At 42.3% G+C, this 26,927-nt stretch overlaps 1 protein-coding gene across 2 annotated transcripts in view; it reads right to left on the bottom strand.

Annotated features, from left to right (window-relative positions):
• KCNT1 (potassium sodium-activated channel subfamily T member 1) overlaps window positions 1-26,927 on the bottom strand; it is a 184,646-nt gene that overhangs the window by 49,555 nt on the left and 108,164 nt on the right. The window contains exons 4-15 of one of the 2 annotated variants that reach the window (XM_054998022.1): window positions 23,147-23,243; window positions 22,106-22,165; window positions 17,830-17,878; window positions 13,279-13,338; window positions 11,171-11,245; window positions 10,305-10,388; window positions 9,489-9,583; window positions 7,411-7,419; window positions 5,350-5,530; window positions 2,445-2,609; window positions 1,788-1,924; window positions 475-538 (exon numbers count right to left, since the gene is read on the bottom strand). In XM_054998022.1, the coding sequence (XP_054853997.1) occupies window positions 475-538; window positions 1,788-1,924; window positions 2,445-2,609; window positions 5,350-5,530; window positions 7,411-7,419; window positions 9,489-9,583; window positions 10,305-10,388; window positions 11,171-11,245; window positions 13,279-13,338; window positions 17,830-17,878; window positions 22,106-22,165; window positions 23,147-23,243 (1,076 nt within the window). The remainder of the gene's footprint in view (window positions 1-474; window positions 539-1,787; window positions 1,925-2,444; window positions 2,610-5,349; window positions 5,531-7,410; window positions 7,420-9,488; window positions 9,584-10,304; window positions 10,389-11,170; window positions 11,246-13,278; window positions 13,339-17,829; window positions 17,879-22,105; window positions 22,166-23,146; window positions 23,244-26,927) is intronic. The other variant, XM_054998023.1, reaches the window with a different exon arrangement.

The raw sequence follows: 26,927 nt of genomic DNA, 5'->3' as shown, positions 1-26,927 counted from the left end.
CTTGTATCATGTAAACTAGATTGTAAGGGCTACATTTTCAAAAGGGCAGGATTTGTACTAGAACTGAAAAAACACCCTCTCCCATCCGGTATCTGAAATTAGCTAGAATTTTCAAGTGTCTATTAAATGTCACGTGAAATACAAAAAGCAGGATTCCAAGTGGCCCTTGCACAAGAAACGGCAGGCACTGCTGGGGGCACAACCTTGGTACCTGCCAATTTGTTTCTTGGTGCCCATTTACTCCTTCCCCAAAGCATGTCTTCCCCATGCACAAAGCCAGTCCTGGCTTTCCTTCACTTCATCGGAGCAGAGGATGTTTCAAAAAAGCCCAGAAGAGATCACCTTTATGCCTGTAGGGAGCACCTATTTGGAAACAGCTGTCTCCATCATAGGAGGATTCCTGGCCTGGACCAGTATTTTCTGCTTGGACCCAGCTCCCCAGAACAGTGATTTTGCCAGCCATCTCTGACTTACAGCAGCTGTACGGTCCACTTCATTTCTGCTGCTCAGAATGAAACAGGCTTCTCCATTGTCCATCCTGAAAACATAATGGACTCTGTTTAATCACAGCCAACAGGAGCTGAATGCCAGATTAAAGCACTAGGTAACAGGGCTATAATTTGGAGGGTTGGACTCCTATATGATAACAGATCCACCACCCCAATCAGATCCCCAGAGACCCGACACCTCTAGATCCTTCAGCCAATTCACAGCTGTCTGCCTCTTTCCCTTTCCTTGGCCTCTGTTCCTCATATACACCCCTGCCTCCCTCCTGTCAGCTGGGTGGGATTTTGTTCCCAAAGCTCTGATGGACACTTGAGCAGAGCCACTAGAGAACAACCTCCTAACAACCATTCCAATTAAGGAAGCCCCCACAGATATTAATGAACATTAACCTCTTTTGTCATAGACCTTGACTTCAGTTCCTTTAGGCCAAACCCATTCACATCAATCAGAGAGCAATTTTATGTCTGTCTGTCTGTCTGTCTGTCTGTCGCCAATGGAGACCCATGGGGGCTTACATAATTCTTCTCTCCTTCATTTTATCCCTACAACAACCCTGTGAGGTAGGTTATGCTGAGAAGGTATGACTGGCTAAAGCTTCCATGACAGAGTGGGGATTCAAATCTGGTTCTCCCAGATGCTGATCTTACATTCTACCGACTGTACCATGCTGGCTGTCACAACAATAACATACTTCAAATTTATAGAATGCTTCAGAATGCTTAATGTCTTGCACACTCATTATCGTGCAATCATCTTTACAACAAGCCTGTAAAGTAGGCCAGCATCATTACCTCCGTAATGCAAATGGGGATGTGGGGTGAGGCTGAGTTATCTAAGACCATTTTATTAATTAATTTTATTTTTTAGCCAACTCTTTCTCTCAGGAGCTAAAGGGGCACATGTGACTCTCCATTGTTACAACAGTGTTGTGAGGTGAGTTAAACTGAGTGAGAGAATGACTGTTGCAAGGTCACTCAGTGAATTTCAGGGCAGAAAGTAGATCTGAACCCAGGTTTGCCCTGTCCTAGCCTGATACACTGCCATGCCAACATTCACTCTTGAAGGTTTCTTTCATGGGAGGAAGGAGATTCAGATCAGGGATTTCTTAACTCTTAGCTCGGTCTCTTTGCTATTAGGCCACACCAGCTACTCCCAAGCAATAACACCCACAAAAAACAGGAAAGAAAAGGTATGTAGAATATCCAAGAATACAAGCTTCGAAACCTTATGGGATAATTGCAGAATGTCTCTGATAAGCTTGGTTCCCTTTTTCAACTCACTTTGCTCTCATGAGATCCTGATCTTTCAGTGCCGATCCCTGGAGATAGATCACCCGCTGAGACCAAAGTGGGATCTGCAGGACCCGCCGCACCTGGATATCCATCTCTGTCGGGCAAAGGATCACAACGTAGTAATCCTGCAAGAGAAACCCTGACATGAAACAACAAACCATCATATTTATTTATTTATATTTATATTTATTTATTTACATGCATCTTGCTAGGATGTTTTCAGTATTATGTTTTATGTTTTTTAGAGAAAAAAATGCAATTCTTTGAAATTTAGATTTAAAAAAAATTGCCCTGAACTTTTAACACAATTGAAAGCAAAAACAACACAAAACATGACAACCGGTCTGAAGTTAGTTCAATGTAATGGGCTTGCACCAAACAGTCCTAGGTACTGTAAATGTCAAACTGCTGTGACTGGAACCCTCCATGAGTTTTGGCATATAGATTTTAAACTCATTACAACATGTCTTCAAGTGAGCATGTTTTTAACTTACAGTAGAGAGTGCCCTCAAGTTATAGTTGACTTATGACAACCCCTGGTGGGGTTTTCAACTGTGCATTTTTTCCAGACTGGCTTTAGAGTATCTCCTCTCAAAAAATTAACCACCATTCATTTCTCATTGCCTAATTACAGTCAGCCATCACCTGCAATCTAGGATGAGCATAAAACTCATTGAGGAAATCCATGAGCAGGTCAATCTTCAGGGAGCTGACGCAAAGGACCACGTGTTTTTCCGTTTGCGCTCGGTGGCGGCTGTAGTTCCCACCAGACTTTTGCCGTTCCATCCACAAGTACACAAGTTCCTCAAACTGCAGGCAAAAGAACAGGCTGTTTTCACCCAGGCTGGAAGAAATCAGCTTTGTCAATTCATAAAGCTGGTCCTTCCAAGCCATTTCATTCATGTGATACACATTTCTTCTCCACCTGAACTCCACTGCAGTGTTCCAGGTGGAATATATGAGGTTCCTGAGCAGCTTGTCATCCAGGCACTGGTCAGGCCAGACCAATATCTGCTTAGCTTCAGATATTCATGAGCCTTTCTGAGCATATTTTGGTTTGGTTAAATTTGTTTCTCAGAGAGCTCCAGTCTCTCAGTTCATCTACCAACTCACTCGTTGCCCTTAAGCAAGCTCATCATATCTTTGGCTGAATCCACACTTACCGGCACAGTGCTAAGCAGTTGGACTGAGAGCATCTTTCTGGCGCATTTTATGACGTCATTGCGCTATGAGAGTGGCATCATGGCACGATGACATTATAAAACGCGCTAGAAAGACGCTCTCACTCTGCCTGCTTAACGCTGTGCCGGTAACTGTGGATTCAGCCCTAGTCTCAGCCCTTATCTGGGAATAGAGGAATAATAAAACTGGTCTACCTTACAGAGTTGTAATGGCTGCTGAAATAACCATTTAGGAAATTCTAACAAAAATAGCCTACTTCACAGAGCTGTTGGATTACTGATAATTTTTAAAATGGTAAAGATTGGGGAGTTTTCCTTCTCTGTGTTCCCATCAAGTATATCTACTAGCCATTTGTGCAACATAAACACTTAATGCATCTGACTGAATGGTTTTATTCCACCCCATGAAAGCTCAGGTCACAATAAATTTATTAATCTTTAAGTTGACCAATGGATCTTTGTTGTTGTTTTTTCTGAGATAATGTAAATTACTTGGAACTTTTGGAAAGAAAATAGTAATAGCATTAATATTAAAATATTATTAAAATATTATAATTCATTTGTTTAAACATTTCAAAATCCTTTTGACATCTGTTAAAATCCACAGTATGGATTCATTCATATTATTTTTACATGGGCTTCAGTTCCAGGGGGATCAGAAATGCCAGGTCTCCCCTTACTTCTCACTACTTAACAGGAGAGTATGTGAGAGACTTATAGTATAATCATCCTAAGAACTCTTTCCTGGAAATAAGCCCCACTAAATGGGCCCGAGTACGATTCAGAGGAGACTTGCTTAGAATTGCGCTGTTTGTGTGGTATATAGACTGAAGTGAATGTGGTTCAAATCTCTACACAGCCAAGAAACTCAGGGGGTGAGACAATCTCTCTCTCAGCCTAAACTACATCACAGGATTATTATGAGGATAAAGAGGGGCAAGAAAACCATGTATGTCACTCTGAATTCTTAGGATAAAGTGGGATCAATACATCTTTCTCATCAGAATGGAATCCAAATGATAGTTAAAGGATAGTGCATAAGCTGAATTTTAGCCAGGGACACCAGAAACGAAGCTTGGAAGCTGCTTTCTGAGAGCCTTACACAGGTTGGACACTTGTCAGCTTCCCTCAAGTTTTGATGGGAAATGTAGGCATCCTGGTTTTACAGCTTGGCTCTCCATTACAGTTGCAAGACCAGGATGCCTACATTTCCTATCAAAACTTGAGGGAAGCTGACTAGTGTCCAACCTGTGTCAGGCGTCACTTGCAGCTTGGCTCTGAGTTCAGTGTTGTAACGTGCACAACCAGCCTCTGGGGGACAGCTTTCTGCTTTGTGTGTTCTTCAGTCTTGGCCCTTCAGGACTCTTGTAGCAAATTGGTGGCTTCTGAGGCAGACTAGAAATGTAGGCTGAACCCACGTAAGAGGTGAATAATTATTGTATATAAAGCTGGTCTGTCATGGTGTTCAAGATACAACACTCAGCATTGAGTAACCATAACACATTCCACACAGATTTACTATTAAAAATATTTCCTGGCCATATAGCATGGCTTCTAGGTCCAACACACACAACTTCACACACCTTTTTTCTTTTAGAAATGACACCACTGGAGAACTCTGGCCAAGAAAGCCCAAAGAGAATTGGGAGGGAGAATGGAAGTGGACAGCTGCTTTGTTTTTTTTTTAGCTCAAGGCATCAAACAGATGCAGTTCAACAATTTTGTGACAGCTTCTCAGCCAAGTGGAAAAACTGGCACATCCCTAGGCAACTGGTTTGAGAACTCTTGCCTGCTCCAAAAGGTCATGCAGTCAACTGAGCAGCCAAGGATATCGTGGAGCCTGTCAGCTGATAATCTGTAACTGTGGGCCCTTCAGCTTATTCACTTTGTGTTACTTATGGCTGATGTCTTCTCCTCTTTTAAACTTTGGTCACAGTGCCATTGTTCTGCTGAGTTTCACACATTGTTCTGCTAAGTGTTGCATGAAGTGTATTGCTTCTGTTGAGGCATGTGGGATAGCCTTAATTATGCCAACATGTCTTGAATCTTTTCAGTCATCATATTGTTGGTGATGCCACCTTGCATACTGAAAGACACTCTCCTGATACATGCAGTCTCCATTTTGTGGGAATATGGTGATGCTCATATTTTGTAATATCAGTATGTGCAAATTCATGCTACAGCTACTGAACTTGGAAAACAGACACGCTGCCCTGTTCATACAAAATGGTGACCGCGAGTATCAAGAGGATTACATACCATGCAAACTCCTGCAAGGCAGGAGTATCAAAACACTCCAAGTACCAGAAACAGAGCAAGTTAAAGAGGACTTTAGTGATGGCTCATCCAAACAGAGGCTTCGGCCTTACCTGTAAGGGTAACACAACCAGGGCCACGCAAATCATGATCACGACTAGTAGTTGAGAGGGCCAGATCTTGGGGGTGACATCGCCATAGCCCACAGTGGAGAAGGTGACAATGCAGAAATAAAAAGACTTGAAGAGAGAGAGATTTTCACCAGCCCTTTCCAGGTGCTGGATGCCACAGGTCCTGGACAAAAAGGAGGAAGAAACAACAAATATACTCACATGCAAACCCCAGGATTCTGTAATGGATTAAAGATCTAGTGGCTTAAATCCCCACTAAGGACCAAACTAGACGTTTATCTCTGATATGAGGTGTTTTTTTTTTGAGATTTCCCAAACCTGACTGTGTTCCTTTTACAGACAGACATCGTGTGTGTGTGTGTGTGCGCGCGCGTGCACACATGTGCGCGTGCGCGTGCGTGTTCTGGAGCCAAAATAGCTGTTTGGGATGACATATGTTGTTATCAGGGGACCTTGACCTAACTCAGGTCACACAAGTGCGTGTAGCTTGACCCTTAGCCTTGGTGCTCAGTCATGATACCTAACCTACTTTACAGTGTTTTTATGAGATTAAAATGGGAGGGGAGAACCAGGTACTCCACTATGAGCTTCTGGGAGAAAGGTCAGAACGCAAATGTAACACAATGATCGTTGTATCCTTCAAGAGCCTTTGATAAAATGGTGTTGTTGCGTGCTGCTGCGACAGAAAGAGGCACTGAACAGGGGTGGGGGACTAAACAGAAACATGATCTTTTCTGTGGTGGTTCCTTGGTTATGGAATGTGCCGCACCACAGTGGTGAACTTAACAAGTTAAACTGTAATATTTGTATTTGACCAGGCATTCTGTTTTGTAGTTTCTGTGCTCCCATTTTTTCAGCACTTGTTTCCCCTTGCTGCTTTCCCCTCTGCTGTTCTCTAACCTCTTGATTTTAGAGCTTTGAAATCATGTTTTTAATCTCATAAACATGTTGAGCTTTTTCAAATGGACATGAAAGAAATGCACAAATAAATAAATGTGGAACCCCACTTGCAAATTATGAAAACTTCTGAGGCTTTGCCCTATGCAAATACAAACTGTATGCACATAGACTCTGTCCCCATCATTTGGTACTTTGCTTTTGAAATGGTCTTGAGAGGAGTGTATGTATTTGGATGATGTGCTAACTTTGGGGTGACCATGTGCAAGCAGGAGGCATGTCCAGCCTGCATGGTTATACAGAATCTAGATAAATATGCATGCTGGCCATGCCCTCTGCCTACATATGTTCAGGGTCATGATGATGATATATGGTTCTAGACACACACACACAACTCAGAGGCCATAAAACTTATATATGCAAGAGCCTTCCGGGAAAATGAGGAGGGTTTGATCAACGTGGGTAGGTGAATAGTTAAATGCCTGCTTGCACTAAGGGGTTCTTTGATTCTTTCCAACTCTGTGATCAACAAGGCTAACAATACATTTGAGCCTACTAAAGGGCCCTCAGATGATTCCGGGCTTTTCAATAGGTAGGCCACCAAGGCTGCTGCAGACTGCATTAGCATAGTTCAAGAGGAACCGCTTTTAAAGCTCCCAGCTTCTCATTTCCACATGAGTCACTGCTGGAAGAGGTCCTGTTTTCAGAGTCATCTCAGTTAATAGAAATATCTCCTGAGTGGAGCAAGAATTGGATTTAACTGGGCCTTGGAGAGACATACATAGAAGAACCAAGGTCAAAGCTGGAGGCATTGACGCCATGCAAAATGAGGACAGCTAAAAGCAAAGCTGAAACATCTGCTTTGGGGGGAAAGAGGACCTAAGATAATAAAATGCCAGCTTTCAAGATGACTATAGACAGAAGATGGAGGACAACTGCCTATTATGTTTAATGGGAGCTGTACAAGAAGAGATGGAAAAATACAGGGAGCAGCAGCAAAAAAAAAAAAATAGAAATGGCTGTTGAGGTGGTAGTGGGACATCACTTCCAGACGAGAAATGGGTGTCACCCCTCTCTAGGAAATACTGGAAACTCTATGGTGTTACCACAGAGTCCTCAGTAATTCCTAGACAGGGCTGATATCACCGACAGCTGCTTCCCAGGTCACCCATAGTCTCCCACTGCTTGTTTGGCAACTAAATGTAGTAATCCTTATTTTAAGAATACAGGAGATTAATTTTAGCTGTGAACGGGAAGTTTTATTTTTTATTGAGTGTCCTGTTTTAAGGTGGTGATGGCCGGTCTGCTGAACAGCTTTCAATGTAGTTGGCTTGGTATTCTCTGAGGGCCTTTCAAACAGGCTCCTCCCAAAGAACTCAGGGAGGCATTTGTAGGCTTATCCCATAACCACCTCACTTCTATCTATCACACACAAGATGTCATTGCTCTCAAGTCAGTATACTTGACAGAGTACTTGACAGAGCGTTGGCCATCAAGTCAGTGTACTTGATGAAGTGTTTTATATTCCTGTTTACCATCTCACATGTGAAGCTGACTTGGTAGCCTTGGCCAAGTTACACTCTTTCTCCTCATTAGTGTGAAATTAAAGATGGGATAACTCCAGACAGGACATCCTCTTTGAATGAAGACAGCTGTAACCAAGAGTCTGATTACACATGAGTTAAACATGAGGTGGGTTGGGTTGGACACATGTCTCTGACACTACGATGAACAGCACACCTCCCACAGCCCTCTTCTACCTGCAAAAGTGCATTGGGTGGAAAGAAGGGACTGACAAAACTGTTCCTGCCTCCACGTGTGCTTGTGAGACCTTTCTTCCCCCTAGGGCTGCCAGTCACCTGGTGGGAGTGGGGGATCCCCTGCTCCCAGCCTCTACCCCCCACCACCACTCACCTGGCTGGCAGAAGGAAAAGGCCCCGGGGAATCGGTCTGGAAGGCAAGGAACCTCCTGGCCCAGTGAGCAGCGGGTACACTCCCAGCGGTGCAATGACATCACTTCCGCAAGTGACATCATCATCGCACCCAGCGCTGGGCATGTCCCACCATTCACAGAGCCCAAAATGTTCTCACTGAAGCTATCGGGGAATCATCACGCGGTCTAGAGCCGGGTTGATTTCTAACAAATTCGTTTTCATGATGAATTTGGGCATCCAGCTGACATATACCTAATCTGTTTTTAACGGATTAATTATGAACCCAAGCCATCATTACGGTGTCAGGAGGCCTCCCGTCTCTAGAAATAACCTGTCAAAACACCGACTTTGCTTTCAAGTAAATGTGGTTCAGATCAGGATATGTCTGCACCTTTTGAACTCTCTAGTCGCCCTCATCAACCACCGTGGATGGGTCTACGCCTCCAAAAAATCTTCTTATGACCATGCTACTTCCCTAGTGCAGGAGAGGACTCAGGTATCCACAGAGGGTTGCTAGGTCCCCTTACCCTCCTAGTGAGAGGGTGGGGTAACCTGACACTTACCTTGATGATCAAAAGTGAAGTCATTGCACTCCATGGGAGCCCACCTACTGTGTGCTGGCCGGGGGCCGGGGGGGAGGGTTGTCTCCCAGGCCCATTCCATAGGTCTTCCCCCCCCCCACTGACCAGGTAAGTGGCAGAGAGGGCAGAGGCTGGGAAGAGGGAATGCCCTGCCCCCACTGGGGGACTTGGCAGTCCTGTGTGCACTCCTAAAAAACTGGCATGTCAAGAAAAATGTTCTGTAGCTTACCTTTTCCTTGACATGCTAGTCATTTATGTGCAGAGATGCCTTTTCCATTCTGGTAGCAGGGAAGAAGCATACAAAGAAAACCTGCATTCCAAATGTCTGTAGTATGAGCCTTTCTTGCCCATCTAAATCAGTTCTCCAATGCAGCATGCTACACGCTAGAGATTAGCTGGAATATAGATTTTGAAATGTTTTTAATGCTTTTGTTTTTATCAGCAGCTGTACTCCTCCAGAAAAGCATCCGTCTACCTACCATCTGCCTAGTTACTGCAAGCTGCATTCTATTGCAGCGGTGGGCACAGGAATGCCAGCAGATAGGCATGAGGAAATCCTTAAAATGTGGCAGCTGGCTTTGGACTCATGGCCATAAGGTAGTCTCCCTTCCCTGAGGCCATCCTGATATGAAATACATTCTCCAAGAAGGCATGCATGCAAAGTCGATGTTTAAAATAAATATGAAATAAATGTAAAATTCAAGCTTACCCAGTGAAAACAAGACACAAGAGGGTGCAAATCAAAATCAGCACCTGATTGAACATGGCTGATTGCGTTCTTTGGATGGCTCGGTGAAGGTCGTTCTAGAAAGAAAGAAAGAAACTCCGTTTGGAGCTGCTCCAGAATCCTGGGAGTGTGCGAATCTTGTGAGTGTCTGTTGTCCCATGGAAGAGTCAATGGGATAAAAAGCGAGCATGACTCCTTTTATCCAGAATTTGCAAAAAGCAGGGTGGGTTATGCCAGGTCCTGGGTCCAGTTTGGTGGGCCCTTTAAAACCGCCTGGGCCCTGGAAATAAGTAGAACCAGGGCTTTTTTTTCGCTGGAACGCGGTGGAACGGAGTTCCGGCACCTATTGAAAATGGTCACATGGCTGGTGGCCCCGCCCCCTGATCTCCAGACAGAGAGGAGTTTAGATTGCCGTGCAAACTCCCCTCTGTGGTGGGTGGGGCCATAGCCATGTGACCAGTTCCACCGAGGGTGATTTAAACTTTTAAAAACTCCCTCCTTGTTCCAGCTGGCCCAAAGTGATGCCATTGTGCAGTCCTGGGAGCATGCACGCACTTTGCTCATACGCATGTGGTACCAGGGGCACTACCTCCTGCCAGGAGTTGCCCCCTGTGCTGGCAACTCACTGAGTTCCACCACCTCTTTTCCCAGAAAAAAGCCCTGAGTAGAACAACCTACTTTCCATCATTCCCTGCCCCCTTTCCCCACATCAACCCCATAGTCCAGTCTGCCCAAACAGAACAACTGGATATTTCTATCTTTTTAGTGGATGATGAGAGTGATTTGTTGGTTACTCACAATCATGTTTTCCAAGGCATACTTTGCCAGCCAGCAATTCAGGAAAACCGGAATGAACAAATTCCGCAGAGGAGGCCAAAATATCTAGAAGAACAAGTCCCAGTTACATGCATGTTTATTCAGAACAATGTTCCTGCTTCATCTGAAGAATAAAAACATGCATACATTACTACTCAAACCCTAAAATATACATAGCGATTAATTGTGCAATCAGTGGCTTACACCTATGATGTATAATTAACCAGAACTAACATTTATTATTCAAATGACATTCCCACTGTTAACAACACTTTCCATGCATCATTTTGGTATAATAGTTGCAATCGCCCTGTAGGGTAGGCCAGTATCATTTCCCCCACATTGTATAAAGGCACATCTTGTGTTGGCTTTTGGCCTAACTTACCTCATAGGGTGGTTTTTAGGATAAAATGGAGGTGGAGAGAATGAGATATACTGCCCTGAGTTCCTTGGGGGAAGGGCAGGATAAAAATGGATTCAATAAATAGACTGCCTCTTCCACACTCCTGTTTTTCCATGATTTTTGATTCTGCATGACAATACTTTCTATGACCCCAGGCACTTGATAAATACTAAATATTATTATTCATACATGAGGTCACATTTTGTCTTTTTAATGTTTGCTGATAACTCTCCAACATTCTGTGCCTAGGTGAGCTATGTCATCGCTCTGGCTCTCTCCCCCAATGATTGCTTTGCCAGTATGAAGTGCCAGTAACTGTGCCCCTTGAAGACTATGTATATTCTTCAATGAAATGTATAGGAAAATCTCAATGGGAATTGCATCCACCATCAGCTTTACACTAAGATACAGTTGTTTTCTTTAGCAATCTCAATGGCACACTTACCGTGATAATGAAGGGCACAGTGTTGATCATTTCAAGAATAAAGGAAACCCGAAAAATCTGCTCCCAAATGTTGCCCTGGGGAAAAAACAGAATCATGTTAGGGCTTGTTCCCATATGCTCATATGATCAGGTAGTGTCTTATCACACAAGCCCACTGCAGATAGTTTCAGGTGGGTAGCTATGCTGGGTCTGCAGTAGAAGAGCAAGAGTCGAGTCCAGTAGCACCTTAAAGACCAGCAAGATTTCCAGGGTATAAGATTTTGAGAGTCAAGCTCCTTTCATCAGCTAGTTCTCAAAAATTTATATTCTAGAAATCTTGTTGGCCTTTAAATCCCTATGCAGATGCCCAAGGGGTGCACATGGAGTGGTGGTACTATTAACCACTGGTGACTAGAGAGGGGCATGAACTGAAATACAAACCAAAGTTCGTGACGAACTGAGCTGGTTCGTGAACCGGCGGTATGTCAGAGCCCATTTCTGATGAACCGCCACAAACTTTAGGCTGGTTCATTTGGTTCGTTTTTTGGTTCATCACTGCAGACAGTCTGGCGCCAATCAATCAGTTTCCTAGGCAACAGGGGATGGACTTCCTGTAGACCTTCTGCTGACCCAAAAATGGCCTTCTGCTGGCCCGGAAGTGATGATTTGCTGACCTGGATGTGACATTTTCACGAACCAAACGGGCAGGTTCATGGGACGAACCACAAACTGCACAGTTCGGTTTTTTTCTGGTTCATGCCCATCTCTACTGGTGACACCTATGTGTCTAAGCATATTGGTGAAAATTACACGAATAGTATCTCAGAAAGAGGGGTACTAATTTCACACCTCTCAGCTACCCACGTGGGCTTTTGAGCAGCTATTCCAGCCAGTTTGTGCGAACACAGGAAGTTACCGTATACACAAGTCAGAACATTGATCCATCTAGCCCAATACTATCTACTCTGGCAGCAGCAGCTTGCCAGCACATGAAGCAGAGTAGGACTTTGACAATGTGAAGTTGGCAAAGTCTCTAGTTAAATTCTTTAACTAGAGATTCTAATCTGGGAGCAATCTGCACGCAAAAGATGTGTGCTGTTATGTATTGCTTGAGTAGAACGAAGGCTCCTGAGGCCTACAAAGCTATTGGTGTTTGGGTGCCAGCACAGCCAATCAGAACTGTTGCCTTGTGGTCCAGTCGCTGTACTCAAAAGTAGATACTTGTATATGATTCATGCAAACGAAGGATTCTAGCTGCTTACATTTTATTGGTTGGTGTAAAAGTGGGAGTGGTTTCTACAAGTATAAATTGGTTACTGTTGAGCCTGAGTCTTCAGTCTGTCTGCTTCCAGTCTCCAATAAAGATTTTAATATAATAAAGAGCTGTGAATCTCAATACATAATAAAATAATTCACTCAGCCATGGCTCCTGCTCCCTGAAAGGACATATAAGGCTGCCTAGTCAGACAATTAGTTTCTCTAGCTCGGTATTGCTACGGTAATTCACAGCATCTCACGAAGGTGTCAAGTACGGAAAGAGCTGCTCACCGAGATCTTTTAACCAGACATGCCTGAGCATGTCCCAGAGCTATGGTCCCAAAAGAGGTTGCATGCATAAAAGGGAGAAGGGTGAGCAGCATGATGACAACTTGTCCCCTTCTTATGCACAGGGAAGAATGTCTGGACAGGGAATCAGCATCTTGCAGCTGAATGTATGAATCACCTCTATGGAAAAAATTCATCTTCTTGGACATGGTCAAGTGACACGAAAGGTTTGTTGCTGGTGTTAGAATTCGGATGGCCTTTTCACCAAAAACATTTTAATTGCTTAATGCTGGAATCATGGAGTGACAGCTACACATGTGTGAATGCCAAGGTTGCCAACTCTGGCTGGAAAATTCCTGGAGATGTTGGGGGAGGATGTGGTTTGGGGAGGGACCTCAGCAGAGAATAGTGCCATGGAGTCTACCTTCCAAAGAAACCATTTTCTCCCAGGGAACTGATCTCTGTCACCTGGAGATCAGTTGTAATTCTGGGAGATCTCCAGGCCTCACCTGGAGGTTGGCAACACTAGAATACATTCTTTATTCTTGCATTGGAAGGCCAACTTTCCTATAAAACCTTCTTACCTTATAGCTGAGATAGATTAGGAGCATGGTCTCAAGAAAGCTAATGATTGCTACGCTGACCTGGAAGGAGAAAAAGAAACAGAGGAGTTTTGGTAAAGATGGCCAGCTTCCGCAGTGGCCTCATTCAAGAACTGGGCAACTTGGCATCTTGTGTGCAGGATCTGCCCTCTAAATCACAACCCACTAGATGACTTCTTCTCCCATATCTTCACTTTCTTCCTGTTTTAGCAATCCATCTCACAAACACATTGGCCAACGAATTCATCTCTAGTTCAGTCATCTGCTTTACCCCTCCTGCCATTCTTCATGTTTAATTCTTAAAGCGCATGTGTATATTTATTTCATTCGGTGTAGATTCCCCCCTCTCCTTTTTATAAAAGTGAAAACATTTTTTTACATATTAAAATACTGTCTTTTTAAAGATACTTTTTATTTTATTGATAAGATTAAAAGCCCAATAAAAAGGGCAAATAAAAGAGAAAGAAATAAAAAGGAAGCAAGAGAAAAAGAAAAGAACAATTAAAGACAAAACAACAAAGAAAAATAATACATATTTCATTTTCCATTTTTCTCTACAACACCTATCAGATCTTTTCAAACATTATACCTGTGCTCCAAATGTTACCTTTTCAATATTGCCCCCTCTATTTATTTTCTCCAATTTATCTTCTTAGAAATCAAATTCACAAATCATCAGTTCATTTTTCTCGTCTCACACAGAAAGTGAATAAGAGGTTTCCAATTGACCATAATGATAGACCATGTTTTATCTCTGATCAGAGCTGTAAGTTTAGCCATCTCCACTAACCCCATCATTTTCACAATCCAGACATCCACTGACAGCAATACTGTACTTTTCCATTTTTTGCACATATAAAAGCCTAGCCGCTTTTATAAAAGTGAAAACATCTTTTTACATATTGAAATACTGTCTTGAGGAGTAAGGAGAAAGTGAGTTAACGATGTCACTCATTTCTTGCCAATCAGTGCTGCACAATGCAGTTCCCGCTAACCCCCCCCCCCCACTCCAAAGTTTCACTTGCACTTAATTGGGAGAGAAGATTGTACATCTGACCCAAACATAATGAGGATGCTTCCATGGCAGGCTCACTTCTAAAATTATGTACATCTGGATGCACTGATATCTGGGCTCAAATTTTAATCAAGTTGTGGTGAAAAGATCTGCTCATATTTCTTCTGAGAAAAAGAAGCAAAGATTCAGTAAGTGCATTAAAAATAGAAAAGAGTCCAGTAGCACCTTTAAGACCAACCAACTTTACTGTAGCATAAGCTTTCAAGAATCACAGTTCTCTTCTTCAGATGCATCTGAAGAAGAGAACTGTGATTTATTGTCGAAGGCTTTCACGGCCGGAGAACGATGGTTGTTGTGGGTTTTCCGGGCTGTATTGCCGTGGTCTTGGCATTGTAGTTCCTGACGTTTTGCCAGCAGCTGTGACACTGAGAGATCTCTGTCTTTTGGTGCTACACCTCTGAAGATGCCAGCCACAGCTGCTGGCGAAACGTCAGGAACTACAATGCCAAGACCACGGCAATACAGCCCGGAAAACCCACAATAACCATAGAACTGTGATTCTCGAAAGCTTATGCTACAGTAAAGTTGGTTAGTCTTAAAGGTGCTACTGGACTCTTTTCTATTTTTGCTACTACAGACTAACACGGCTAACTCCTCTGGATCAGTAAGTGTATTGTATTTCACATATATTATTGAAATACTGCCTAATAAAATTTAGCATTGCATAGCACTTTCAGTGTTCAAAGTGCTTCACAGGTATTATTGTAGGAATCCTCCGAAAAGCCATATAAAGTAGGCCAGTGTTGTTATCCCCTTCATTGGAGATGGAGCCAGTTTGTGGCTGAGATCTGAACTGGGAACTTTGCAGGGTCACATGTTCTCTCAGTCACTGTGCTTTGCTATTTTGTGCATTCTGAAAAGGGAATGGGCCCCAGTCAAGTATGTACCTACGGGCTACCTATGCAGACTCCCACCAGTGCAAACAAGTGCGGAGCCATCTCAGTTTAGGACAATCCCGTGGGAGAGAAGGCTCGATGCACCCTTCTCTCTCTGCACTGCAGTCCTGATCCAAATTGGAATGCCATACACTTGAGAAATGAGTCCCCTTGCCCCTGACATCTGACTGTCTCAGTCAGTTTGGAGGAACCAAGACATGGGTTGATTCTGCACACGTTGGATAATGCACTTTCAATGCACTTTATCAATCGTTTGAGGTGGATTTTTTGTTCTGCACAAAACAAAATCCGTTCCAAATGATCTATAAAGAGGATTGGAAGTGCATTATCAGAGGAATCATTCATGATAAGTTAAAAATCATAACATGTAGTTTAGCCATTTAGCCATCGACTCTACCCGAGTGCATGTTCTTCATCATCATGAACCTATTGCCTCACAATAGTGGAGCACCATCGGAAGCAGTTTGTTTGAGTGTATTATGGATGAGCAGTGAGCAACCGTTTCCTGATTCCTCTTCTTTTTACATACATTTTATTGCTTTGGGTTCTCTGCTTTTTCACTGTTAGTGTTTGGGCTTAATTTGTTCCTGTATGCACTTTGAAAAGTTTTTACATATGAGCATTTATATATAAAAAATGCAGGTCTTTGCTATGTAGAATGCCGGTTCATTGACACACACACACAAATGTTGAAAAATAAGGAAAAAACCATGGCAAGGAAAGACAATACAGCAGAATAGTAAAAGAGTCACTATTTTGCTTCACGCAAAGTGAAACGGGAATTTTTCAGCTCAAAAGTGCAATAACACATTCAAAAGCATCCATGTTATGTATAAATACATGGGCACTACATCCTCCCAAATTAGAGTCCTGAAAATTTTAGTGCCCCCCTCCAAGGAATATATAAGTGCGCATTCACCATTCCAACCAATCAGAGCATCCTTGGTACCCAAAAGGCGCTGAGTGCATTGACATATTACAGGACAATAACGTCTGTTCTCTTGTATATCTATAACTTAAAAGTACACTTTCTTTGCTTTTACATCAGGGTGTAGGATCAGCTCTTTCAGAGTAAGAGAACACCAGGTGGAGTACAGCCTTCAGCAACCTGTAATAATAGGCTCATGCGTGAGCCTGTGTGTGGGCGTTCAGAGAAGTGATCTTTCGTATTAAAAGAAAGGTGTTACACATTCACGGGGCCTCTATACAACACTGGAGAGCACGTAATTCTGCCCTAGTAGTTAATTTCAGAAGAACAGCCATACTAATCTGCTGCAGCAAAAAATAACAAAAGCGGAAGGTTTGTGGCACATTATATTGCAGCATACACATTTGTGGACCAGGGCCTATTTTGTCGGATGTTTGAGGTGGAGAATCATGTCCTAGATCTCAGTGCCTACCAACCAATGATACACTTTGTCAGCATCATGAGGTTGGCTCTGGCTGATGAAAGTTTATGTTGCAATAAAAATGGTTAGCCTTTAAGGTGTCAGAAGACTGTTTTTGCAGCAGCAAAATGATCATCCTTATCGATAAGATTAACAACAATAACAATACTTCTAATAAGAAAGAGTCTGTGTCCCCATTATGATTATGAAAGCAGCAAAACCAGGACAGATTTGACATGCAAAATAATGATTTTGTAGATAAACCAATGGAAAAGTCCCCCCCCCCCCGCATAATCTGATGAGACTAAGCATGCTTCAAGAGGCACTGTTGACAGTTAAAGGGAAAAGTGGAAGGCAAAATTATTTATTTTACTTCATTTATAACCCACCTTTCTTCCCAATGGGGACTCAAAGCTGCTTACTTCATTCTCCCCTCCATTTTTTCCTCACAACAAGCCTTGTGAAGTAGGTTAGGCTGAGTGTGTGTGACTGGCCCAAGGCCACCCAGTAATCTTCTGTGGCAGAGCAGGGAATCGAACCCAGGTTGCCTGGATCCTAGTGCATCACTCTAGCCACTACACCACACTAGGTCTCCTTATCCAGTCTCTGAGAACATGCAGAATTTGGAGGGGGAGATTTGGGGAGGTATTTATAGATTGTTCCCCCATCCAGCCATACCCGACAAGCCCTCAGTCTGTAATAGTGAAGTGCCTTATGTACAGATGGCAGTCTTTACAAACATGAATGACTAGATAAACAACCTCAGGATCAGGGCTGAGAAAACCTAATAAAAATAATTTAAAAGAAAGCAGAAAGACGCTGAGCTGGATCTCAAAGATCTATCTGCTAATAGTGAGGCTTTCCTTCCACGGATGCAAGAAGTTCTCAAGAGCCATTACTGGAATGGATTTACAGGATTCAACCCATTATCAGACTCCGGAAGACATTATAGTCATGTAAGCTGTAAGTCCTTCAGGAAAGCACAGTCCTCTCGTATTTCTAAGAGTCCACATCTCTGATTCTTAAAGTTTAAAGAATAGCAAAATCTTGTTGCTTGGAATATAGTATTTCCAAAACAATTACACTGCAAACTTGTCGTAACTGCATTCATTTGTGGAATTCGTCTTAATGGGCACATCTTAACTTTTCATTCCACTGGTCTTCATTCACTTACCTGAATTGCCCACAATGGTTTGTTGCGATCCACCCATAAGATAGGGGCCCTGGAAAAAAACAGTGTAAAACACAACACACTTGTAGCAGAATCCTATGCAGAGTTACACCCTTCAAAGCCCATTGACTTTAATGGACTTAGAAGAGAGTAGCTCTGTTTAGGATTACGCTGCTAATTTGGAAATGTCACATTTGATCTGAAACACAGATGACCAATTGGGAGAAAGGAATTCAAGACAGTTGGCATGCAAACATTATTGGCCCTGATTCAGCTACAGTTAATTATGCAAACTTTGTCCTCAGAAACCTCTCTTGCCACTTTACTTGCCAGCAAAAAGTAAATTTTACCTCAGGAATTCCCTTAAATCTTCCAGAATTCTATCCCACGCACACTGTCACCAGTGTGGTGCCAGACACCACACAAAAGGACTTTTCCTGTCGATATCTCACCTACCCCGCTGCACTGGGGTTCCCAGCGGGAATTATAAAGAAAATGTTTTAAAGGGATATAATCTGGATTTGAGAATAAACCCATGTAAACCTGGATTGATATGAGGGATAATGAAGTAAACTGACATGAAAAGGATGGTTTGCTTTTAAAAAGTAAACAAGAACAAAGTTTATTTAGAGCAAAAACAGTAGCACCTTAAAGACCAACTAGATTTCCAGGGTATGAACTTTCGAGAATCCAAAGGGAGCTTTGACTCTTGAAAGAACATACCCTAGAGATCTAGTTGGTCTTTAAGGTGCTACTAGACCCATATCTTGTTCTTCTACTACTGACCAAGACAGCCACCTACCTGAAACTAAAGATTATTTAGAAAGCAATACGCAACTGAGATACCCAAATAACACTTAATCAAGAAGAGTTATCGGATGCTAAATATCAAGCAGTACACACCCAAGGAAAACAGTTTTTCAGGCAGGCTGCACTTTCAATGCATATTAGTGATCGTTTGCAACTAGATTTACCTTGTGAAAATCCGCTTGCAATCACTAAAGTGCACTGAAGGTGCATTAGCCAACATGTGTGAAAGCAGCCCAAGTTTCACACCAGATCTAGTAAACCCTGTTAGCCTCCTGTAACACCTCAGTTCCCCAAAACCTTACTGATTTAAGGGCCAAACTGCACCACAGGTTGGGTTGGAGTTTGCCTGACCTGGCCATGTCCTCCTTTTCACAGACAGAAATGATGTCATGGGACTTGCTTTCCCAAGCACATTGGGGGCCAGTTTAGCTGAATTGGGCCTCAGCGTGCTTAGTTCCCTAATGCCATGTCTGTCTGCAAAAATGACATAACTGGGTCACGGTTGTGTCATAGGTAATGTGTAGTTTGTCCCTAAATCTCCCCTTTTCACATCTTAATTCTTTCCTAGTACCCAGCTCCTATTTGCTGGTTCACAGCACTACTGTTACTGGTTTCTGTGTGGCTTGGGAACATTTTTGTGCTCCACCTAGCACACTAAGTTAGACTGGAAGAATGTGACTTGTGAGACATGGAATATAGATTTGTGGTCTAACACAGGTTGCTAATAGATTATGATTCTTTAAATGCTTACATATCTGCTTCTGAGTCTGCAGGACTAACCTGCAAACTGTCCCTGTGTATTCAGCAAACTTTAGCCCAAAATTTCACGAGTTCTGTTTACAAATAGGGAACGCTTGCAAGAATGTGTGAAAAGTATAAGTAGGCCAGAGATTAAGGATGCAACACTCTGGCCTGAGAACAGCGTGATCCACTTCAGCATGACAGACGCGATGTGCTTGAACCTCTCTGAGTGGTCAACCCCTCCCCCCTGCTAGCACTATGAGATAACAGGAAGCAACCCTGAAACAGGGCAGAGGAGCCTAGCAAAGGGCAACCAAAGATGTCAACATGAAACATCCATACTGAGTAAAAACTGGATACAACCACATTTTGGAGGGGGAGGAGGAAGCGCGAAAAAGAGGTGAAAAAACAGCAGAGAAAGGCCGGAGATAAAATGATGTCATCAGCCTTACAAAGGAGGGGGTGAAGACATGCCAAGGCAGAGTTCTACTAGCCATCATCAATGCAGCTCTCTTGCTCAAGCATCTGTTGTACGCAAATAGATCTGGCCAACCTAACCTTAGAGGGAGCGTGGAATGTGAATGAGGCTAGCCTAGGATATATAAGTGATGTCAATAAAGCTTTGTTTTCATTTCTTGCCTGGGACTCTCCATCAGTTCACTGATAAATACGGGTCCACGGAACCCAGCCTGGCTCTAAAGTCTGGGTAGCCCAGGGGTCTGAGGTCAGCGGGCCACAGGTACACTTTTGCATCTGACAGACTGGCATAAGGGCACCCAAGGAACTTCTTGGCAGGCAGGGGATTTGAGTGTGAGTTGCCCTAACTTTAATGATACTGCTCATACAGCCTGTTCGGCTCTGAGCAGTGCCACACTAGAATTAGTGTTAAAATAGGAAAAGTCTTTTAATATATAATCTGTATAGTATTAAAAATTTAACAAGTTTTTTCCTTAACCGATTGGGAGAGGAACTTGGCTACTGCTAAAGTGGTATTAAAACCCATCCCTCGAGTTGCCCTAACACTAGTTTGTCATTTTAAATGCCACACCGAGTGAGCTCTCTAGATTTGAATTATTTATTTTATTGATGTGCACTAATTGAGATAGACCTAAGGATTATAATACAAGTTCAAAGATCCAACAATTGAAGATTTGTCAGACTTTGAATGAAAATTTTTAAATTTTAAAAACCGAACTTTAAATGTGAAATTTTAAATACAAAATTCAGAATTTGGTTGCTTTCGACATGCTAGAATCTCTTGTTTATATGGTTTTGGGCAGGTGTCAAATTCACTAATAACATTTCATGTTTATTGTTTTCTACTGCATGTCATGTCTTTAATGCTAAATACTTCTGCATGTCATTTCTCCAATACAGTCAAATATAAATTGCTGTTTCTTGCCAACTATCAATTATATATTGAGGACTAAAATCAAATTCTTCCTTTTTGTTAAATATGAATAATAAATATTTTCCAAATATCCAAAAGCAGTCCTGTATTATACCACATAAAAAAAAATTAGAGACAAAAATTCTGGGTTGAAAGGTCTGTGTTTCCATACACCAGACATGTTTATAAATACTGTCAACCTCTGAAGAGGTGAATCTGTCATCCCTTCTGAACCCTTCCATGCCCAAACAAGCTGCAGAGAACATGCTTTCTGGCCTAGGAGTTCTGTTAAGCAAATTATTAGAGTGCATTTCTGCATGGATGATGAGCTATTTGCAAAATCACTTCAGCTTGCTATGCATTCTAATATCTCTCTTATTAGAATTTGCAGTTTCCCCCTCTCAGTTGGCAATGGTTCTAATGCTACCTGAGAACAAAAATATTTAACACGAGCCAAAAATTAAGATACATGGGGGAGGTGTTACTGCACAGTAACAGGGAGACCATTTTATGCTAAATATAAGAGAAGGACTGTGATTCAAAAAGTTGTTCATTCAGTCTCTGACGTATCCAGTTAGGGAATGCTGGGGAAGAACCTTTCCTACTTGAGATGCTGAAAAGCAGCTGCCAGTCAGAGTAGACAATACTTAGCAAGCTGGATCAATGGTCTAACTCAGTTTGGAGCAGCTTGACATATTCATATGGCCAAAACTCAGTGGATAAAGCACATATTTTGCATGCAGGGAATCCCCCAGTTCAATCCCTGGCATTTCTACATAAAGGATCTCAGATGTTGGGAAAAAGCTTTGCCTGAGAGCCCAGACAGTGGCTGCCTAGGACAGCAGGCACGCTCCTTCCCATGAAAACAAAAAAGCCTCTTCCAATGGGAAGCAGTGATATGCCACTTCCCAGGGACAAAGCTTTTCTCAGAGCCAAGCTACATTGGAGTGCAAGTGAATGGCAAGTGAACAGGGAGGAATACACGTGAGTCTGTTCACTTGCCAGGCAAGTGTAATTCATCACTTGTAGCTTGGCTCTATGTCACACCATTAGCAGGAGAGAACTGCAAATCTTCAACAGTCCCTTACAAATAACCTCCTTGCATACTGAAAAACTAAATATATCAGAGAGAAAGCATCTGCCTAACCTTTTCCCTGACATGTTATTTTCCTGATGCATGGAGGTCTATTTCTTTCAAAGGGAAATATTTCAATGCGGAACACACCTCTTGCAACCGGAGCGTAGTATATCAACTCTTTTGCCTCTCAGTTCTCTTGATTTGCATCTAACTTAGACCAAGCCACAAAATCACCGCTTGACAAGCCGAGAGTTGCTTACCAGTTGATTTCTGTTGAGGACTGGTTGAAGTTTGTGTAGTTGTGCTTTTCACATTCCCAGCTGAAGGAGAAAGAAAAACAAAGCCTTTTGAAGCAAAACATATACAGTGAAAACAAGGAAATTAGGGGCAAAACTAGATGATATGTTTTGCTGTGACTGACTCCTTAGATACACCACAGCTACATGGAGCTAGGTTCCCAAGAACCACAGGGGTCTTGTTTGGATCAGAACTGTGCAATGTGAGGCTTCAGCCTCTTACCTGCCATTTGCTGGGCTGGGACCCCACCCAGGGGTATTATTTGCCCATGGGGGAGGGGTGCCTGTGTACTGTCCCCTTCCCTTCCTGGCTCCACCAATTCAAACTGATACCCCCCCCCCACAAGCTGTTATCACCGGAAGGTAAAAGCAATAAGGGATTATTAATCATTTTTTCTCTTCCAGTGCTAGCAAGTGTATGCATGTGTATGCCAGGGGCTGTTTCTGATTAGGAAAACAGTACAAGGAATGGTTAAACCACTTCTTTCCTTCATCTCATGGCCCTGACCTACGCTGGCTCCCTCACAGATTCTCTTTTAAATAAAAAAACACTAGGGAGATATCCCAATATTTCATCCTGCTTTGATCATCATGCAATAGGAATGATAGCAACCCATATGGGACATCCCAGGAGATTGTAGCAGTATATCTGGTTGAGCTAGGCCCAGCGGTAATACTCTGTGGTCTTCAGGCACTTCTAGGATTGCTAGCCTACAGGGTCCTAGGTATCTCCTGGAATTTCCATTTATCTCCAGACTATAGGGATCAGTTCCCCTGGAGGAAACAGTTGTTTTGGATGGTGGACTTTACAGTATTATACCCTGCTGAGTTCTCAATATGCCCTCCCCAGTCCCCACCCTCCAAATCTCCAGGAATTTTCCAAACTGGTGTTGGCCACCCTAGGGACTTCTCAAATGTCAGGGTAATTCTGCATCAACCCACAAACAATCCAGGATGACATAAAGGCAAAAGGAATCAAAATCCCAAGAAATGGTCCCCTCTCACCATCCTATCCGCTGTGGGTCATCAAGCAGAACACGAACGATGTAAAGAAGGCAGGTGAGAAGCTTCAGGGAAAAGTTGAACAGCCGTATCCTTAGACCTGCAGCAAAGGGGAGGAATAAAATTATCCAGGAGAATGAAAGCATATAGACAAATAGTTTTAGGGTGATACAGAATGGTACAGAACAGTGGCTGGCAACTTGATGAGTACTTGCATTTTAAGAACTGGAGATTCTTTCATTGTACATCAGATATACTGTTTATTTATTTGCAATTATAAGTGGCCAGCTTTGCCTCAGGTTATGAAATATAATTCCTTGTTGTCCCAATAAGACATATGGACTATACTATTGTTCTAACAAGGTTTACAGAATAAATAATTAGCTTTACTATTTTGTCTTTGAATTTGCTATTTAATTAGTTTTCATGGCTGTTATATACTAATCTCCAGTGACAAAGGTGGCTGACAAAATGAAAACACAATAAAATCATAAACGCAACAACATAATGGCCATCAATATGAAAGCAAGCCATAAAAAAGAAGCCAAGGACATGAAAGTAACATTCAGCCCCCTCAAATGAGACCCATAAAACAGACTACAGGATATTGGCATCCTTCTGGAAAAGAGCAATAATACCTCGAGAAGAAGAATTGATAGTGAAGATAATGGAAAATGCAGAAATGGACAAACTAACTTCATTAATGAAAGGACAAATAGAAGAAGGTTTTGCAGCCCCATGGACACCATTCTATGAATGGATAAAAAATAAGTATACTGACTTGAATGTAGTAACTATATGAAGACACTACTGTAATGTATTACTAATAATCACAGTTAAATGTTTGATAAAATGTTATGTGGAAAGGACATAGATAAGTAGAACTATAACTTGAGCAGACTCTATGATATATATTTGATATTCCCTCCCTCCCTTTTCCATTGTCCTCCCCTATTCCTATATGAGAAAACTAATAAAAAGCTATTTAAAAAAAAACAGACTACAGGTTGAAGCAGACAATTAAAAAATGTCTTTAAAGAAAGACAGAACCCCTAAGATAAAAGTCTGAATAAAAAGAAATGTTTTGACCTGATATCTCAAGGACAGAAAAATATATGTCAGGTGAGTCTCAATAGGGGGACTATTCTAAATTTTATTTATTTATTTATTTATAGTCCGCCTTTCTCACTGAGACTCAAGGTGGATTGTGCAGTATGAGATTAGTACAATCAGTATCAAGTACATTTCAATACAGCATCAAGGACATTTCCATAAACAATGCCACAGGGTAAATAGATACAAGTTTAAAAGACATAGTATTAGCAAGAATCCAATACAGAGTAAAGAAAATACTGAAGCAGAACATAATCAGTTCTAGGACTAACATTAGACAACATGGAACACTGGTGGTACATAGGAGGACATATAAAGCAATAGATAATATGTAAGGCAATATAGTGATGAAGTCTATGGTCCCTAACTTATTAGCGAAGCATCTGAGACCCCATCCATACAATACAGCCCTCCCATTTGAGTAAAAAGCCTTTTGAATAGTTCGGTTTTGCATCATTTACGAAAAGCCAGGAAAGTGGGGGCTCTTCTGACTTCCTTAGGCAGGTCATTCCACAGGATTGGGGCCACCACAGAGAAAGCCCATGTACGGGCTTCTGCTGTCTTCATCCATGTGCAGCCTGGTACCTGCAGGATACTCTGTTCAGATGAGCGAAGCTGCCGTGGAGGAACATAGGGAAGGAGGCGGTCCTGTAGGTATGCCGGACCAAAGCCGTGAAGAACTTTATATGTAATAACCAATACCTTGAACTGAGCATGGTAACTGAAGGGTAGCCAATGGAGCAAGGTGCCAGCACTGGAAAAGCCCTGTCTCTGACTGCCACTCATATCATCTCTCAGGCAAAGGCACAGAGAGTACAGCTTGGAAAGATTAATGTAACTGGTAGGCTGTCCAACATGAGAGGAGGCAGACCTTCAAAAAGTTTCACTAACAGAAGCATCATTATCTCTGTACATTGTAGGTGGCCCAGGCAGCTTTCTAGGGCTTTTGAATTGCATAAAGTGGCCTTGATCATTCTCTTTGGGACAGTTTGCATAAACATCTATAATGTTTGCTTTGGTCCATGAGGGAATTGCAAGCACTGAGAAGTACAGCACAGCCAATGAGCTACAAAATAAAGAAGTCCCCAATTTAGATCTTGCCTCCATCGCAAATTCTCTAGTCAACTGGGCCTAGCCACTGTTTGTGGCTAACTGCAACTTTCAAACCGGTGACTCAAATCATTCAATTACATAACCCCCCAAACTCTCTATGCCTCACCAAGTGCTTAAGGTTTCTGTGTTTCATCCTGAATAAAATCTACTGCACCACAATTTTTTTTTTTAAAACAGTGTCTTCAGAATAAACATGGATGCAGATCCAAACCTCCCCAAACATGGAGAGGGAGAGAGAAAAAGTCCAATCTTAAAACAACAACAAAAAAGTAAATATGTTGCCTTCTGGGAACATCTGCTTTCAACAACATTTAAAACACCTATTGTTGCTTTGTCAGGAGAACAAACACACACAATAATTTGTTCTGCTTATTATAGCAAATCTGCCCAAGGATCCTTTATCTGGGTTGTGAGCAATAATTGCCCCCGCACTGACAAGGTTCAGCAAAGCTCATTCAAGGCCCTCCGGCTGCATCCCACACACTTGTAAACAAAAGGCCAATTGGTAAAACAAAGAGGCACTTCAGAGTTTTAATATTATTTCAGTCTCTCTCTGGGAGTTTCAGGTCAATCTTTACAGGCCTGCTCTCTCTGGAGGGGAGAGATCTAGCAATAATCTTTCCTTCTAAGAGGCCATAACTACTGTAATGCTTGAGGTTCTGTGAGTGGAAGTCCAGAAATTTGGCCCTAAAAAGGAGCTAGGAGGGGGTAATATGGATCACAGCTCCAGTATAGGGAAAGGGAGCTAACACACAAACACACACATACCACACGTGTACTCACACACTATTTTCCCAATCAGAAACATCCCCACTTGTTCCTTTAAGCCCTGATAGGGAAAAAAGACTGGTATTGTGCCAGGTTTCCCCCCCTCTCCAATAGGTGCTTAAAGCATCTTTGGGGTCAGGGGAGACATTTTTAGTCAAAGAAATGGTATAGGGAAAAATAATTTGTTAAACAGAAAAAGGGGAAATCAACTTTTTCAAGCTCTTAAGAGTTTCCAGAATCCTGGAAAGGGAGGATTTGGGGGAGGAAATTTCCAAATTATTTATCTATTCCCTCCCTGAAGTGAATCTTTGCTGACTCCTAACTAGTATAACTGGATAGGGATGTGCAAAAATAGTTTGGGGCCTTCCCCTTTTCAAGATTCCAAAAAGTAAAACAAAAATTATTTCTGAAGAAGTGAAGCAAGAGTTCTAGCCCATACGAAAACAGCAAAGCGCACAGAAAACTAGACAAACACACAAAGATCACAAAAGGCTGGAATATAAGAAACCGGTAGATGGCAGTATTGTTCCTCAATGGAGAAACCAAAAAGAAAGTCTTCAAGTGAGTAAGGTTGGATAGTTAGCAGCAACAATTTATCATTCACGTTCATAAGCATAAGTGTGTGAAACCTGATAAATCACCCTCCACGTTAAACAATCTACCACATCTACCAGCTGTAAAAAAAAGAAAAAGGCCCCCGTAAATCAAGCAGGTCAGCTCTGTCAATTTTACTCCTGCTGTGGACAGATGAGGAATAAAATCTAAAATCACCTTTGGCACATTAAAGAAA

The sequence above is a fragment of the Eublepharis macularius genome, chromosome 14 (assembly GCF_028583425.1).
Source record: "Eublepharis macularius isolate TG4126 chromosome 14, MPM_Emac_v1.0, whole genome shotgun sequence".
Classification (NCBI taxonomy): domain Eukaryota; kingdom Metazoa; phylum Chordata; class Lepidosauria; order Squamata; family Eublepharidae; genus Eublepharis; species Eublepharis macularius.
The sequence above is the reverse complement of the archived record's forward strand: the minus strand, read 5'-3'. Positions and strand labels throughout refer to the sequence as shown.